The sequence below is a fragment of the Gouania willdenowi genome, chromosome 12, assembly GCF_900634775.1.
Source record: "Gouania willdenowi chromosome 12, fGouWil2.1, whole genome shotgun sequence".
Taxonomy (NCBI): Eukaryota; Metazoa; Chordata; class Actinopteri; order Blenniiformes; family Gobiesocidae; genus Gouania; species Gouania willdenowi.
In genome coordinates, this window is record NC_041055.1 from 1,175,008 (window position 1) to 1,193,984 (window position 18,977).

The 18,977-nt window shown below is 36.6% G+C and overlaps 1 protein-coding gene across 4 annotated transcripts in view; it reads left to right on the forward strand.

Annotated features, from left to right (window-relative positions):
- adamts6 (ADAM metallopeptidase with thrombospondin type 1 motif, 6) overlaps positions 1-18,977 on the forward strand; it is a 76,953-nt gene that overhangs the window by 3,840 nt on the left and 54,136 nt on the right. For 2 of the 4 annotated variants that reach the window (XR_003675268.1, XM_028463309.1), the window contains exons 3-9: positions 231-601; positions 4,805-4,970; positions 6,465-6,766; positions 8,629-8,712; positions 10,200-10,396; positions 12,035-12,078; positions 16,053-16,158. Coding sequence is in view for 3 of the 4 variants with exons in the window: in XM_028463309.1 (XP_028319110.1) it covers positions 231-601; positions 4,805-4,970; positions 6,465-6,766; positions 8,629-8,712; positions 10,200-10,396; positions 12,035-12,078; positions 16,053-16,158 (1,270 nt within the window). In the remaining variant the exon portion in view is untranslated. The remainder of the gene's footprint in view (positions 1-230; positions 602-4,804; positions 4,971-6,464; positions 6,767-8,628; positions 8,713-10,199; positions 10,397-12,034; positions 12,079-16,052; positions 16,159-18,977) is intronic. The other 2 variants (XM_028463310.1, XM_028463311.1) reach the window with 2 other exon arrangements.

Genomic DNA, 18,977 nt, shown 5'->3' on the forward strand with positions numbered 1-18,977 from the left:
TCTGAATGTTTGTGCTTTCAGCACTGATGTAAAACTTCATTTTATAATAACAAATGAAGATGTGAAGCAGTTTGAACCTGAAACACAGAATATCACAGAACATGAGGAATAGTTTCACACTTCTAACAGTCAACACTCATTTTACTGCATTTATGACCAAAAAGCACCAAACTAAAGAAGTGTTTAGTGTGCTGACGACTGAGACCGTTTGTGATGTGTTTGTGGAAAAGAGGAGTTCCTGTCCTACCTGCAGCACTACCAGTTCACCGTCCCAGTGCGGGTGGATGAGAACGGGGAGTTCCTCAGCTATACTGTGAAGCACCACCGGCCAGGCCGACGGAGACGGGGGGCCGGAGGGGACCCCGCGGTGGGAGCCAATGTGGAGCCCCGTCTCTACTACAGGATGTCGGCCTACGGGAAGCACTTTCATTTAAACCTGACGCTGAGTCCTCGCCTGGTGTCCAAGCACTTCACGGTGGAATACTGGGACAAAGACGGGCTGGAGTGGCGTCATAATCTAGTCAATAACTGCCACTATGTGGGATTCCTCCAGAACCAGCACGCCACCACCACTGTGGCGCTCAGCAACTGCAAAGGCCTCGTGAGTCCTTCTCAAATACACAAATACAAAATAAATGAATATATATGATATATTTAAAAACATAGAAGCATTTATAGTGTTATCCTTCCTCTTACCTAGTTGAGTTAAGCTTTTGTCCTTTGGCAACACCCAATAAATCCAGGGGTGCCCATGTCTGTTCCTCGAGAGCCCCCATCATGCATGTTTTAGATGCTAGCCTGGTTTTTAAAAATGTAAATAGAAATGTAGGATGTAAAGTATGACTTTAGTAATAAATAATAAAGTAGAACAATCAAATGTAAATAGTTTGAGGTGTTTAAACAATAGTTTCTGTTCCAGAGAACCTCTGCTTCCACTTTTAGCTCCTTGCTAACACGTTTCAGCTACTTGTTAGCTATCGTTTTAGCATTTTTCAACAAAATACCATGAACGTTTCTTCACTTGTCAGCAATTGTTTTAGCAACTGCAAACATCACAAAACAAATTCCCTTATAGCTATCGTAACAAGCTACTTGTTAGCTATCGTTTTAGCATTTTCCAAAATCTACAACTATTAACTAGCTATTTCCATTTACCATTAGCTATCGTATTGCTAATGAAATAATTGTTATCTATTCTTGTAGCATTTGTCATAAATGTTTTCCTAACAAAAGCTTTTCTTCCTTTCTATCCCAGAGAACTTCTACTGTCACTTTTAGCTCCTTGCTAGCACATTTCAGCTTCTTGTTAGCTATCATTTTAGCATTTTCCAAAAAAACATAAAATGTCTATTCACTTGTTAAATCTACAGCCACTCGTTCGCTTTTGCAAAAAACAAATCTAATTTCCAAAGCTTGCGTAACGAGTTGCTAGTTTGAGCTAATCGATAGCTATTCTTTGAGGATTTGCCAAAATGTTTGTGATTTTATTTGTTAAATCTACAACTAATAAATAGCTAATTCTAGCTACCGTTAGCTAATGTCTTAGCATTTGCTAATTGAATAATTGTTAGCTATTCTTGTAGCATTTGTCATGAGTGTTTTTCTATCTTGTTTTCGACTCGTAAACCAGATTTGTCTCCAATTTTTAAACATTTAAATAAAAATCTCTGAAAAAGAAGGCTATTTAGTCTATGCTAATTCAGCATGTAAAGTATGACTTCAGTGATAAATAATAAAGTAGAACAATCAAATTTAAATAGTTTTATACTGCCGCTTTTAGCACCTTGCTAGCATGTTTCAGCTACTCGCTAGCTATCGTATCGTCCAACAAAATAAAATATTTCTTCACTTGTCGGCAATTTTAGCTACTGCCAACAAAACAAATAAAATTCACTCATAGCTAAGGTCAGAATATCCCAGTTTGAGCTAATCGATAGCTATTCTTTTAGCATTTTAATACATATTATTATCTCAGCATTTGCTAGTTAAATAATCGTTAGCTATTCTTGTAGAATTTGTAAGATGTAATTTATGATGTAATTTACTATTGCTAACTTACACTTATAGTTTGAGCTCATCGTGACTTTATTGTTTTAGCATTTGCTAAATTAAAGAACTGTTTGTAATTTACTTGTACAACTCGTGAGCAGGAAAATTCAGCGACTCGTTAGCTAGTTTTTCTTTAGCATTTGCTAACAAAATAAAATGTAATCTAATTGTTAAATCTATGTCCAAATGCAAGTAACTAGATGTGATAATGTCCTCACTAAAATAGAAATATCAGTATAAGCTGCTAACCTTTATTTAGTAGTATATTGGTATAAAAGAGGCCCAGCTTCTTGTTATAAAACGTAATCTTTTTGAGAAAACACGAAGCGAGACGTGTTGGCAGGACCTGCTGAAAAGTATCATAAAGTCAATTAGTGTTTTTTTCTCACAGCACCAGATATGGTCAAAACTATGTCGGCGCTTTATTCCAATCAGTTAGTCTGGACAGTGTGTTTCTGACATCACACCATTAAAAGACATTTCTGTCGGCCAGTGCGATAACACGTTTATGGTTTTATTTGAGGCTTTTATAAAGCCAACATAGTGTTTTCTATAAAGCCCCAGCTCAAAGGTTTGTTCCTGTTCCAGCTACGCTAAAGGAGAGCTAACTCACATATTTAGGTCTTTGAGTCTGTCTTCAATTAGCAGTCGGTTGGTTTAATGTGTTCAATAATTAGGAATGGGTGGAAAAGGACTTCTCTATGAGCTAAAAGGTCATTGAACCTAAAGTATTCCCAAAAGGAGGAAAACCTTAAACAAACCATTAAATATATTTGCATTCTAGATCCAAATCATGACCAAACTCCAGGTTTCAATTGTTTTGTTATAAAACATCATTAATTCAAATGTATTTACTTTTTATTTTTTCTATCTAGAGGTTGGTATTTTGTCTGTTGGGCCTTTGTCATGGATTCAATGCTACTAAAGTAAAAACATTTAAAAAATTCTCAGCAACAAAAAAAGCTTTTCTTTCTTATTGTTTCTGGATGTTTTGCATAAAACAAATAACCTAAATTCACATTGAGGCAGATGCAATTTACAATCACTTTTTGCACAATGAATAATACTAGTTACTATGTAATACAGTAATATACTCTTACTACCTTAATTAGCTTTAATCTTATTGAGATATTTAAATTTTATGCGTGAATTCACAACATTTTGATTAATCTTTAGATAGAATATGAAATCCTAAATTTCTGCGATGTTTAAAGTTGCCACTTTTAACACCTTGCTAGCTAGTTAGCTTTAGACACTCTATAACTATGGCTTTAGCATTTGCTAACTTTAACTTTACAGCCAAATAAAAGTAACCCAAATTAACTAACCAGTTAAACAACTAAAGAGTTTACTGAACAAACCAGTTTGAAGGTAAAAATGCTGTAACATTAAAACAGCACAGGCTAATGTAGCATAGCTATGTGAAAGCTAATGTTATTAAGAGATAAATATTTTGCCACTGGAATGTGTTTTCTTGTGATTGTTAATATGCAGTAAATATTTGTCTTTATTGTTGTTCACATTGTGTGTTAAAGAAGAAGTTCAGGTAATGGTTACATATCAGATTTTGCTTTGAATCATTGCTAGTAATTACTAGCATTTAGCTAAAACTTTACTTATAGAAAAAAGACTAGCCTTAGCTACTGATCTATTTATTGTATTTATTCAATATATTTTATAGTGGGCTGGTGTTAAACTATTGATACCTACAGAACAGAGGCTTGAATAATGACACATGTAGTTACACATGCTAACAAGCTAACCTAAAAGCCTCTGACGTAGCATTTTAAGGAAGGTAATAGCCAATGGAGTTAATGAATAAAAACAGGTGTTGTCATTTCTCGACATGATTTTGATTCAGTATTAAAAAGAAAAACAAGGCTGGATGGGAGATTTAGGGTTCAGTTCCTGCTAGCGAATGCTAACATTTAGCTAAAACCCTACTTTTAAAAAGCCACTGCTCTATTTATTGTTGTTGGTTTATTAAATTATTTGATTTGGTAATAATTATATAATATGTGCCAAAGTTATGTAGTTGCACAACTGCTAACAAGCTAGCTTGAAAGCCTCTGACGTAGCATTATTAGGAAGGTAATAGATAGTCTTACAGTATATATTTGCAAAACAGTCAATGAAGTAAAGAAATAAAACAGGTTTTATCTTTTCTCAAGATTTTTTTGATTCAGTATTAATTTATTATTTTTTTTTTAAGCAAACAGTTACTGTATATGGCTGGATGGTAGATTTTGGGTTCAGTTCCCACTAGTGAATGTTAGCATTTAGCTAAAACCCTACATTTAAAATAGCCTAGTCTGATCTATTTATTGTTGTTGAAGTCATCAGACTTTAGCCTAATTCTTTATCTGTGTTTGTATTGAAATACAAACAAAACAAACACAAATAAAATAATTTAATACATAACATTATATAAATGTAATATTATATATGATATATAAATATGTTATGTATTAAATGACTTTATTTTGGTTTTTCAACTGAATTAAAGTATACTACTATTAAAATAGAGTACATTTACATGTCATGATTTAATCATGATATAAGTTAAATGCAGTTGCACGTCCAACCTAACAAAGTGTTCTAGGATAAAATGATAGATTGTGTAAAAAAGCCAGAGAAGAAGTTAAATAATTCAAATAAGTGTTTTTTTTTTAAATAATTAAAAATAATGAATATTAGCCAACAAGCATCTACTGCATGTTATGTATTGATAATAGAGATGTTGTCTTCTCCGCAGCATGGTGTAATAACAACGGAGGAGGAACAGTATTTAATCGAGCCTTTAAAGAACACGTCCCTGGGCCAGTGGAACCAGGAAGAAGCTCAGCAACATGTTATTTATAAAAAGTCTGCCATTCCCTCACCACACCACCATAGCCAGGAGTCCAGCTGTGGAATTTCAGGTTGGTGAGCCTCCATGTGGGTTTGGTGAAGCTGACGTAAAGGAATGACTATACGTAGCAGGGTTTGGGGAAGTGCTGGTTTGGTTCTGGGCCCAGGTTAGTGCTAGAAAGGATCCATATAGACTTTTAGACACAGTTGTAGCTGCGTGTGTGCAGAGGTATCTGGGATTGGAAAAGTTTGGAAAAGGCACCAGGTGGATATGGAGGTATTTGGGCCAAGGTCTTATAGGCTGTCATCCACAGGAAGCCAGCGTGCTCTGACATGTACCATCTTATAGCTTCTTTCCCAGAGCATCTGGGTCATAAAACAAAGGCTTTCGCTGCCAGGTTCAAAGGGCCAGATTCTCCCTACGAGCACCACACAAACCAGTGCTCCCTCTCCAACGCATCACGTCCATAAATCTCACCTTGGTGCTGATTTTACCAAAGAACTAGGGCTGAACGATATGCACCAAAACTCATATCTCGATGTATTTTTTCTCAAAATATCGATATATACGATATAACCCTCGATATTTTAAGATATAAGAGAAAGAAACATGTACATAATTTAATTAACAGTATTTTACTTAATTATGTACGTTTTTCTTTCTATCTTTGGTTAGTGTTTATTCTTTTTAGTTGTAATATTTTTTAAGCATCTGTAACATCATTCATTTCCTCCTGGGATAAATAAAGCTCTGATTCTGATTTTAAACTCAATAAAGTTTCACCAGGAAGACAATTCTGGGTTAAATTTGCAGACGTAAAATGCCACACAGGCACATTTATGAACAACCAGCTGATCAATATGCACCACATTTGGCCTTTTCTGCTCTCAGGGACAGCACGTGTGAGTGAGTTCTGGAGTGTGGTTTGTTTAGACGATGGTCTGAGTTAGACCACATCTAACTGAGCTTTACATGTTCTAAGAAACAGAGAAAGAAATCACTCCTGAAACCAGTTTTTTCATACAAAATAAGCTATAAAATAAAGAAAATCATTGATATATAACATAAGCGATAATGGGATTTTCTGTATTGCCAAAATAGAAAACTCAATGTGTTTTTGCTGTGAAATTGTTTATTTTTCTTATAATTTTGTGTGTTTTTGGAGCTTTTTTCTGTATTTTTGTTGTCCTTTTTAGTATTTTTCTATATACATTTGAGGTATTTTTATTCTCCTTTTGTGTATTATTTTATTCATTTTGTGTATTTCTGACACATTTATGAACAAACAGCTGCACAATATGCACCACATTTGGCTTTTTCTCCTCTAAGGGACAGCACGTATGAGTGAGTTTTGTAGTGAGACTTGTTTAGGACGCACTAAGTGATAGTCTAACTGTGCTTTTCATGCTGTTCTGGGAATTAGCGAAAGAGACGACTCCTAAAACAAGTATTTTAATTCAAAATAATTCTTTGAAGCCAAAATAGAAAACTCGATGTATCTTGAATCTCGATATATCGCCCAGCCCTACGATGAACCCACCCTTTGTCTCACTGTCGTTTACAGATCTCAGTAAAAAGAGTCGTCCATGCCAGCTCAGCGCCGCTTTGTCTTCTTTACGCAATAACAACAGCAGGTCATCCAACGAGAGCAAGTCATCCAACGACAGCAGGTTACCCAACGACAGCAGGTTACCCTACGACAGCAAGTCATCCAACGACAGCAGGTCATCCAACGCCACCCACAGACTGAAGCGCTCCATCAGTACGGAGCGTTTTGTGGAGACGCTGGTGGTGGTCGATAAGATGATGGTCGGTTACCATGGACGCAAAGACATTGAGCACTACATCCTCTCTGTGATGAACATTGTAAGTTTGATCCTATTTTTTTCCTCACATTGTCAATGATTGACATTAGAGCCCAAAATAAATACAAAATGTAGTAGAAATTTACAAAACCAATTAATAACAAATTCTCATGGGCTGGAAATGGAACTGACTGTAATGTCCAGTATTGATTTCAAATGAAAAGATTCCATTTTAGAAGAAAAACTTCACAAAACCTAAAACAGGAGAAGGAGAAGAAGAAGAAGAGGAGGAGGAGGAGGAGGAGGAGAACATTTTAGTTCTAGTTTCAAATTGTGGAAGAAGTTTATTAACATTTAAAGAACATGTCTGTGTAGCTGCAGCATGTTGTTAATGTTGCACTATTTACAGAGCAGAACTTTGACTTGGTTTTACACATAATATTGTTTGCACTTGGAAAAAAAAATGAAATATATAATTGTATTTATTTTATTTTAACTTTTATAAATTTTAGTTTTAGTTTCAATTTGTGGAAGAAGAAGTTTATTAAAAGCACATGCTTACATCATGCATGTAAAGAGTTATAATAATACATTTCAAAATGCATGTGCAACTCTGTTGAATAAAAGTCTGTTGGTCCAGTCATACAGTATATTCCGTCATAGCACAAGATGATTAAATTAAAAATACACTGGACAACAAAATGCACAAAATGTCTCCAAAAACACTCAAGATGACTGCAAATCAATAAAAGAAAAATATACAAAAGAACAAAAATACACTAAAATGACTCCATAAACACACAAACCACAACAAATGACAGAAAGATGCACATAAAGGACAACAAAAATGCACAAAATGTCTCTAAAAACCCACAGAATTACTATAAATAAATATATTTAATGAAAATTATACAAAACAACAACAAAAACACACAAAAACAACAAAGAAAAAACACTAAACAACAACAAAAACCCACATGACTACAGATAAATGAAAAATATACAAAACAACAAAAAATACACTAAAATTACTTCACAGACAACAACGAAATTACTCAAAACAACAGAAAAATACATATAAGGACAACAAAAATGCACAAAATGGCTCCGAAAACCTACAGAATGACTACAATTAAACAAATAAATTAAAAATATACAAAACAGCAACACTAATAGAAGTAAAATGACTGCAAAAACACAGAAAACAACAACAAAAATACACAAAATGACAACAAACATATATACGAAAATGACAGAAAAACATTATTTTAAATGTTGACATAAACGTTGATATTGTTGACTCTAATAAATACTAAAAAATAAATAAACATCAGTAGATATGTGTGTGTATGTAAGAAGTCACCTCGCATTCATAGAGAAATCCAATTCTAAATTTTTATTTAATAAATGTTGTTGCCGGCTGAAAAATGGGCGTGTCAATCCTGTATACAAGTCTCTCTTTTATATAAGTTGATCCTTTATATAAGTTGATCCTTTATATAAGTTGATCCTTTATATAAGTTGATCCTTTATATACGTTGTTCAGTTAATTTAAAATGAAAAGAGTGACTTATAAAATACGGTACATATTTTCAAAAAGTCATGTTTAAAATTTTAGTGCGTGCATCATCATTTTGAAAGTAATATTAAGTGTTTATAATCCACTAGATATTATTAAAGCCCTCTAACATAGCCCCGCCCCTTTCCCATACAATGGCCTATTACATTCTCTGGATTTAAAAGATGCATCGTACATTTCTTTCTCGAATCCAGATCATAAAGTAGAAATCCAGACGGAAGGTGAAAGAAAAACTCTTTGTATGAGAATTCATATCCGTGGTATTATGATATATTCAGCAGATTGTGTTCAAAATGTGGTACCGTTGTCTGACTTTGTGTCATTTCTTCTTTTCTGGAGGTCAGGTTGCCAAACTTTACCGCGATGCCAGCCTCGGAAATGTTGTCAACATCGTAGTGACGCGACTCATCGTTCTGACCGAAGACCAAGTAAGAAAAGTCCTCTTCTCTTTTTATTGCTGTCCTCTTTATTCCACCGTTCTGATGTTAGCGCGTAGCTGACGTGTTTTATGATGTAGGAAAAGAAAAAAGGGAAGGCAGATGTTTGACGTCAGACTAAAGATTTTCCCAGGCTGATATACTGTACGTGTGATAGTGGAAGTATAAAACCATCTGTTTTATGCTCTTTAAGTTCAGGTTTCCATCTGAAGGTCAATCTGTCAGGAAAAGATGTTAGCTAAACTCATTCTAGATTGATTTGAAAGAACATGTCAAATGTTTCCGTGAAATGTGACCCGTGACATGTTTATTGGTCCGCATTCTGTTTGAATTGATCAAAGTGAAACTAGACGCTGTAAATCTACGTTGAGCAGACAGCTCTTCTCCTCTAAACGCCGTTTCCTCTTTCTATAGACGTTTTGTTTTGTCCTTCATCCCTAAATCAAAGAGAAGAGATCTTTCCCTTTAAGAACTACTGTCCCAGTAGCTTTGATCTCAGATACATCAGCCGTTAAAAGGATTTGTGGTTAGCGCTGATACGTCTAATAGGCCTATTAGTTTACATTTCAAAATAAAAGAAAGCCTTTAATTTAATATCACATTAGGATGCAATGAGACAAGAGCAAAAATATAAATCTGATACAATGAGACATGATAACTTCACAAAAGACTGGTTGAGATAAAACAAGACAAGGTAAGAAGAGAACATTGATGAAATGAGACAAGACAAAACGAGACAAGACAAGAAAAGTGAAGACATAACAAGACGAGACAAAACGTGACAAGACATGACAAGACAAAACGAGACAAGACAAGAAAAGTGAAGACATAACAAGACGAGACAAAACGTGACAAGACATGACAAGACAAAACGAGACAAGACAAGAAAAGTGAAGACATAACAAGATGAGACAAAACGTGACATGACATGACAAGACATGACAAGACATAACGAGACATGACAAGACAAAACGAGACAAGACAAGAAAAGTGAAGACATAACAAGACGAGACATAACAAGACGAGACAAAACGAGACATGACATGACAAAACAAGTCAAGACAAGTATACATGTGATATTTTTGAGACATAATAACTTCAGACAGGACCAAATAAGATCAGACAAACTGTGCCAACCTTGGGCAAAATGACATAAGGCAAGACAGGACAAGATGCAACAAAACAAGAAAAATGCTATGGCAATAAGTTAAGTGATAACCTCTGACAAGACAAAAAAGTCAAGACATGACCAGACAAAATGAGTAGAAACATGATAAACTTCAGACAAGACGAAACAAATCAATTGTAGACAGGACAAAATCATCAACATATGATGTCACAAATGGTGACATAAGCACTTTAACGCCGCCTTATTTAACCACTTATTTTAAACTGCACCCCCAGGGGGCGACCAAGAGAGAAAGGTTTATTTTCTTTAGTTTTTTATCCTGTCGTTGCAGTAAATAAACAGATTGTAGCATTTGTGTGTGTGTGTGTGTGTGTGTGTGTGTGTGTGTGTGTGTTTACAGCCAAACCTGGAGATCAATCATCACGCTGACAAGTCACTGGACAGTTTCTGTAAGTGGCAGAAAACGATTCTTTCTCATCACAGCGACGGAAACAGCATTCCTGAAAATGGGATGGCTCACCATGACAACGCTGTCCTCATCACCCGGTAAGCTCCGCCCCTTTATTGTCCTTTATTGGACAAAAAGGGACACGATGGTTGGAAAACTGGGAGATAAGACGAGAGAACACGTCTCAGGTTAAAATGTGACGAGAAAAGACAATTTATGGAAAACTAAATCATTAAATCAAGATAAATCAAGCCAAGTTACATATATGAGACCAGACAAGATGAGACAAAACAAGAAGAGCATAAATCTAATGAACAGACACAGGATAACTTCAGACAAGACGAGATCAGATCAGAAAAGATAAGATGGGGCAACATTGGTCAAAATGAGACAAGACAAGGCCAGAAAAGATACAACAAAACAAGAAAGGTAGAAATCTCATAAAATAAGACAGTACAAGTCTGATGAGACATCATAACTTCAGATATGACCAGACAAGATAAACAACACAGGTTTTCATTACTGGATTAGAAAACAGATTTTGAGACAAGATTAGATCAAAATGAGATAAAATGAGATAAGCCCAGTTTAAATCAAACAAGGCGAGACAAGACAAGAACAGACAAGACAAGTTATTTGGTAAAAAAATGAGAATATCAAATAATAACAGATGATTTGAGACAAGACTAGAAAAGTTGTTAAATACTGTTGTAGACAAGACAAGACAAGACAAGACAAGACAAGACAAGACAGATGGGATCAGAAAAGATTAGATGGGGCAACATTGGTCAAAATGAATCAAGACAAGACAATTATAAGTTTGATTAAACATAACTTCAGACAAGACAAAGGTTTTAATTTTAAAGCATAATTTCAGACAAACTGAGATAAGCCCAAATCAAAGAAGGCGAGACAAGATAAGAACAGACAAGACAAGTTAAAAGGAAAATCAAGAAGTCCACTTAGAAAGATCATTAAGTCAAGATCTAATCTGATTTTAATGGATGAGACCAGGTGATCTGCTAAGATAAGACAATAATATATTGATTATCTAGGGTTTTTATAGGATAAAATAAGATGATTAGAATAATAATAGACAAGACAAATTAGGCAAGAGACGAGACAAATTAAAAGATTAGGCTGAGACGAGCTGAAGTCAGACATTCCTGGATGAGACGAGGTCCAAAAAGACACAGTCAGCAAGATTAGATAAAATAAGACAAAACAAGTCGATATCAGATCAGACTGGACATGGGCGTCCCCTCAGAGACTGAGTATCTACTGTATAGATTAGAAATAAATGACATGATGTCATTGTACTGTTAGAACCTGATTAGTCTTTGCTTTTGACCGCTGATGTGTCCCGTTAAGAAAAAGGACAAATGATGAATCTAAACAATTAGACGTTGTGTCTGAGGTCACGTTCGTACGTGGAGAAACAGACGGACGAGGAATTTATGAGGTGAGGGAGAGTGAAATGTAATTAGCAGTGTCCTTGGTTTGAATGGATGAGAAGCTTCAGGGATGATTGGATCATTCATTTCAAACCTATGATGTGTTCTCCGTTCTATTACCTGGGTTCTATTTTCTACGCTCTGTGTGAGGAGAAGCTGAACCAGGTGTTTCCCTGAAACCCAACCTGTCATGACTTCATTAGACACCTTTGTTATGTTAACCTGATTAAGTTAACTCAGGATGAGAACTAAAAACCAGTGTTTGTCTGCGTTTCCTCTCAGATACGACATCTGCACCTACAAGAACAAACCCTGCGGTACCCTGGGTAAGTAAAGTCTGAGTAACTGGAGCTTTTCCTTCCTCGTCCTCAGACAAACCTTCAGAGGAACAACAACACGCCTCCTGTGAGACATCATGAGAAAGATGTTATTATTACTGCTGTCAGTAATTAATTAATAATAATTAATTAATTATGCTCTTTAATTAATTCATCTAATTCATCTCTTTTTTTAATCAAATTGTTGAGAAACGCTCTCCACTTGAGCTATTTCCATCTAGACATAGACATAGAGCATACATCTAGACTATAAACACACAAAACAACATGGATGCACGTTCAAAATTACACAAAAATATACAAAAGGACAGTAAAATACACAAAATGACAACAAAAACACACAAATGGCAAGAGAACATACAATATATATATATATATATATATAGAATGACACACAGAAACACAAAATGACTAAATAAAAACAACAAATATACAAAAAATTACCACCAAAAATGCACAAATCAACAACATAAATGCAGAAAATTATAGAAAAATACACAAAATTACAACAAGAACACAATAAATAAAAACTGACAAAATAACAAAACCACAAAACGTACCCCCATTTGTGAAACACTGCTCTAAAGGTACATTTGGGCTTCGGGCCTTGAGTTTGACACGTGAGTTAAAGTGACAGTCCTAGTTATTACAGCTAAGCTCCGCCCATCCTCTTCACAGCGGCCAGCTGGTGGTGGTCACGTTATAAAACTTTAGATTCAAAGTGTTTCTGTCACAATGTCAGACAGAGAAGGTCAACACTACGCTGAATCCTTATCACTTGTTTGGAAAGAAAGAGTTTTTGAAGCTCGATGTTTTACATTTCACACTGGTCAACATCCGGGCTGAGGTCCACGATGGAGGAGGGGGCGGAGTCACAGCAGGAGACGCTCCGCACTTTGATCCTCTTGTCTCTACCCACATGCTGTCACAGCTATAAAATGTTCTGTGATTGCAGAAAACAGGCGGAAAAAACGGAATTCACGTTTTGTAATAAAAAAAAATCAATGAAGTTGTCTTTGTATTTAAAATCAGGGCCAACGTGACATGGGAATCCTCACACATTTACACACTATTGGTCACTGGAGTCCATCCCAGCCTGTGATTGGCTGATCTGGTTAGATCTGTGAAGATAAGCAGGTCCAGGTCTGGTTAGTAGATGATGGATGAACTCCAGGGGCCACAGTGGGGGACAGTCACTGCACATTGTCTAGTATGAATGTAGTGTGTGAGTGAGTGTTGGTTGTGGTGGGAGGGGCCTATGGTTCATTATGGCAGCCTCGCTTCTGTCAGTCTGCCCCAGGGCAGCTGTGGCTACAATAGTAGCTTACCACCACTAAGTGTGGAGTGAAAGAATAATGCCTTAATTCTGTAAAGTGACTTTGAGTGTCTATGATAAAGCTCTATATTAAATCCTATGCATTATTATTATTATTATTACTGTGACAAACAGACAAATATGTCCAACTCCGCCCATAAGACATGTAACGAATCAACTAGTGGTCGTGTTACCCTGTGACTTTATCTGAAGTGTGTTTTTAATGTGTTGGTTCACATTTATAAGGTATTTTCCTGTTAAATGAGTAGCTGAGGGTTAGCATGTGGCTAATGTTGATTTCAGCGTAACCGTGTTTCAGTGATTTCTTGTGTTTCTTCTCCAGACGAGGAGGACAGTGGTTCATTTGACTCTGTTTTGTTCTACTTTGTTATCAGTGACATCACCTCACTCCACCACACATTACATTTCAGCTGACTCAGAGCTTTTCCTTTAAACCCCCAAAATAAACTTCCTCCATTTTTGGAGGAACATGTTGGGAAGTCACTTTGGTTAACGCAATTAATCACCGTAAGAATGAATTAAAAACACTTCTAAGCATCCGTCTACAGGACTCCACATCCCACAATGCAGTGCACCAAGCATTACCAACAATGTCAATAAACGGAGTGTTTTTCATCCTTTTCAAAATAAAATGTCATGTCGTGTTTTACGGCCTGAAGCCGTTGAGTCTGATAACTTATTTTGAAGGCCTTGTAATTTTACGTCACTTGGTTTAATAAGTGAGACCGTTAGATTTGACGGAGGTTTTGCTGAGTCATGAGTCCGTTTGGTCTGATAAATAACAGTGGTTTTCCTGATACCAGATACCTCACTCTGAGACCTGAGCAGTTCCTAAATGTCCACCGTACTGCTCCGTCATTGGATGGTGAGGGTGAAGGAGGAAGATGGAGTGAATGTTCCTCCTCCTCTTCCTCCCTCCATCTCATCAGTGCTGACGGGCCCTCGGGGCTCCTCACTATATGTTGGAGGTAACGCTGTGACTTCAGGCGACGCTTTGACAGATTGACCACATTCGTCACATTCCCCCGTCGCTTTAATTACCCGGGCATCTGCTGGGCTTCCTCACGGCCGCCCCCCCTCACCCCCCCTCCCCCAGGTCGCCCTCTGGGGTCAGATCTTTGGCCTTTGGGGTCGTCCAGTAATCACGGGGCTGGAGATAATGCACGGTCCACCCCGGTGTTAAGAAAACAGCTTGTTTGCACTCACCCACGACACACACACACTTTACTCTCACACACACATTCTTAGAGTGTCCCGCCCCCTTCCTTTCCCTCCTTCTTTCTACACCTCCAGGCTCACTCCCTGGCCTGCAGTAATGGTTTCAGTGATTTGCGAGTCTATTCTTGTTGAGCCTCTTAGTGAAGAGGATCGGAAAGAAAAGGTTGTGACACCGTGAAACCTGAAGCCAGCGTTTCATCAGGTGTTTGCATCTGAAACTTTAGGGTAAAACCAGCTTGTAGCAGACGTCATATAGTTCATAGATGACTGACAAGCAGTGATTTAACATCTACTTCGTTTATATCAATGTGTTGTTATGGTCGTTTGCATGTGTGTCAACACAAGTCAACTAGAGAAAACATAGATCTATATGGTTAGATCCATGGTTTACACATTCAAAGATTCAAAGATTTAAAGTTTCAATGATTTAAAGATTCAAAATTCCATCAAAGATTCAAATATTTGAAAACTTGATGATCAAATATTCAAAGTTGTCATAATTAAAGATGTGAAGTTTAGAAATGATTCAAAGTTTTCACGTTTTAAAGACTCAAAGTTTCAAAAATTCAAATTTCAAACACTTCAAAGACTCAGAAATGTGAAGATCCAATAATTCAATGGTTAAATAACTTAGATTGAAGCGGGGGGTGCGTTCTGCAAAACAAACACACAAAGTATACAAAATACTAAAAATAAACACAGAAAATGTTAACAGAAATCCTCCAAATAACTCGACTAATACTTAAAATGACAACAAAAATATACAAAATGATTCTAGAGATACACAAAATATGAACTAAGTACTCATTTTTTTCATAGGAATACAGTAAATGACTCCAAAAAACTAAGAAAAGCACTCGGCTAACACACAAAATGCAACAAAAATTCAGTAGAACTAGAAAAACACACAAAAGGACAACAATACTACACGAAATGACTCCAAAAACACAAAATCCCAACACAAGTAGACAAAGCCCTGGTTGTTTCCCTGTGTTAATGTTGAAATTCGTCCCTGAACTAAAATGAGCTGTGTTTCCTGTTGCTATGGAGACGTTGTTCCTTCTTTGTTAAAATGTCTGGTTTTCTGGCAGAAAAGGAAAGTTAGACGTGTTTTCCTTATTACACGGAGCGTCACATGATCCGCTGTGCAGTCACCTGTAAATGTAATCTGTGTAGTCTCCCTATGTGACCTGTGGAAGGAGGAAAACATCAGAGCTCTGATGTTTGGCTCCTTCGTTCTTTTACTCGTTACATGAGTGGAAACGAGTGGATGTGATTCTGTCTAGACGTTTTCAGGACATGAAAGTGAATCTGTGGACACGAGCTCATACGTGTGAAGTCTGTGCTTTATGACCCAGACGTGTGTGTGTGTGTGTGTGTGTGTGTGTGTGTGTGTGTGTGTGCTCAGGCTTGGCCTCTGTGGCTGGAATGTGTGAACCTGAGAGAAGCTGCAGCATCAACGAAGACATCGGCCTGGGCTCAGCCTTCACCATCGCACACGAGATTGGACACAAGTGAGTGTGAATCCAACATTTCTGCATCCATCCATCCATCCATCCATCCATCCATCCATCCATCCATCCATCCATCCATCCATCCATCCATCCATCCATCCATCCATTCATCCATCCATCCATCCATCCATCCATCTATCCATCCATCTATCCATCCATCCATCATCCATCCATCCATCCATCCATTCATCCATCCATCTATCCATCCATTCATCCATCCATCCATCCATCCATCCATCCATCCATCCATCCATCCATCCATCCATCCATCCATCCATCCATTCATCCATCCATCCATCCATCTATCCATCCATCCATCCATCATCCATCCATCCATCCATCCATTCATCCATCCATCTATCCATCCATTCATCCATCCATCCATCCATCCATCCATCCATCCATCCATCCATCCATCCATCCATTCATCCATCCATCCATCCATTCATCCATCCATCCATCCATCCATCCATCCATCCATCCATTCATCTATCCATCCATCCATCCATCCATCCATCCATCCATCCATTCATCCATCCATCCATCCATCCATCCAGTTTAAGGGTGTAAGAACAAATCATTTTGGTGATATACTGTATCGCAATATTTCACCGTACGATTATTGTATCGATCCAAAAAAAAAAAAAAAATGTCCAAATCAATTTTTTTAAATGATGTTTAACAAAATAACAATAGTAATTAATTGTGCTAACATATGCATAGCACGTGAACTCCCGATCACTAGGTGTCAGTGAACGCACCATCAGCCCTTGTTTAACTACCTCAGAGTCAGAATGTCTTTATTGTTATTATATAATGTACAACTAAATTATTTGGCTTCACCTTAAAGTGCACACAGCTAAAAAGAAAAACAACAGAAGAAGAATATTAAAAAATAACTCTAATTAAGGTAAGATGGGCTGTGTATGGTAGGAGCTATTTACAGGTAGCAGCATAGTAAATTATGAATAGATATTGCTGAAATATAAAATATGAATATTGCACAGTATGAAATGTACACTACGTGTGCACGTGCGTGTGTAAAGGGTGGTTATGGCTCTGCTTTTTAGATGTTGATTGTACTTTATTTTCATAAACCATACTGGACACTTTGATACATTTATGTAGTTACTTAAAAAAAAAAAGAATTTAAGAACTTAACAGAATCAGAAGCTGTTGTAGAAACTATAGTGAAACTTTTTTGAAAAACACAATTTGACACTTTGATAAACATACACTTGTTTTCTGATATTGGTGCTTATGGTTACCATTTACTTTGGTATCATTTACAATCAAAAAAAAGATGAAATAAATAATATTTCATACCAGTGACGTGCAGTCAGGGTAGGCAGTGCCTACCCAAGGGTGAATTGATATTTTGATTATTAATTTTAATTATAATATAATTATAAATTATTTATTTTTCCATTTCCAATGGCCTACAGTACCTATAAGTTTGAAAGTGTCAGCATTTTGTGCTTTTCATAGCCCAAATGACTAAACATCACTATTTCCTGGTACGGCAGAGACGCTGCACAGTCTCACTCCGCTGTAAGGCAGGAGGAGGAGCTAGGAGGACGCCACACCCTCTCCCAAAAGCACATTGCTGCTCTGCCTCTGTTTCCATAGCGTGTTTTTATGTGTTTGCACATGCTCAGTCAGTTCCCCAAGATGAAAACCATTTACATAAAAAGGCAGCATAGAGAGCTGCCTTCGAACATAACCATGCTATGCTAAATGCTATACGTACGTTCACAGTGCATTAGTGAATTGATCCAGTGTAGCTGCTGCTACGTTCTCTAGCTAGTGGGCGGGATAACACTACAGGATGACAGCGCTAGAGATGATAAAGAAACTTTGTTCTGAGGAAAAACGACAGCTTTTAAAAGATGGAGACCAACACCTGAGCTACCAGACCTTCAGCAAAGATAAGGTCAGAACATTGTTGGTATTTTCTACAGTGAATGGAACAAAAGGAAGGATTGACTTTTCTCTGTGTTTCTGTGTTTCCAACACAAACAACAGATGTGCTGTCGTGTCATGAGATATATGTTGTTGGGAGAGTATGGAGGCTATATTAAATAACTGTTTATGTTTCTTTAATGGTGTTTATGATGTTGATTTTGTTAGATTAACACTTGTCATCAGAAACATATGAAATTGACATTGGTGGTCTCGATTTGTAACGTCCTGCCTACCCAACCCTAGTGGTCACAGAATGTCACTGGTTCATACCATTCATGTACATCTGAAGGTGAAATCTGTAATGACTGATATTGTGATGTACAGTATATCGTGTTGTTTGGTATTGGGATATATCGTATTGTCACTAGCAAATCGTGAATTGTGTGTTGAACCAACTCATCATCACAGACGACCTTAGTTTAACCTTTGATTTATGAACGACGGCTCAGTGCAGGCTCTGGTCCTGGAGAGCTGCTGTCCTGCATGCTTTAGATCTAATCTGAGGGTCACATGATCAACATCCATGTCAGTATTTAAAATAATGACTAATCTCAGCATTAACACAGGAAACAACAAAGAGTTTGAACTTTTCTTGTGTTTTTTTTGTATTTTTCTGTATTTTTGTTTTTTTTTTTTTTTGTATTTTTTTCTGTAACTTTTGTGTTTTTGTAAATTTTTTTGTATTTTTCATGTTTTTTTTGTTTTTTTCTGTTTTTGTTTGTGTAGTTCTCTGTAATACTTGTGTTTTTTTGTATTTTTCTGTAATTCTTTGTGTTTTTTTCTGTAATTTCTTGTGTTTTCGTGTATTTTTCTTTAATTTATTTAGTCAACTAAAACTTGTCTGTAACTGAAAT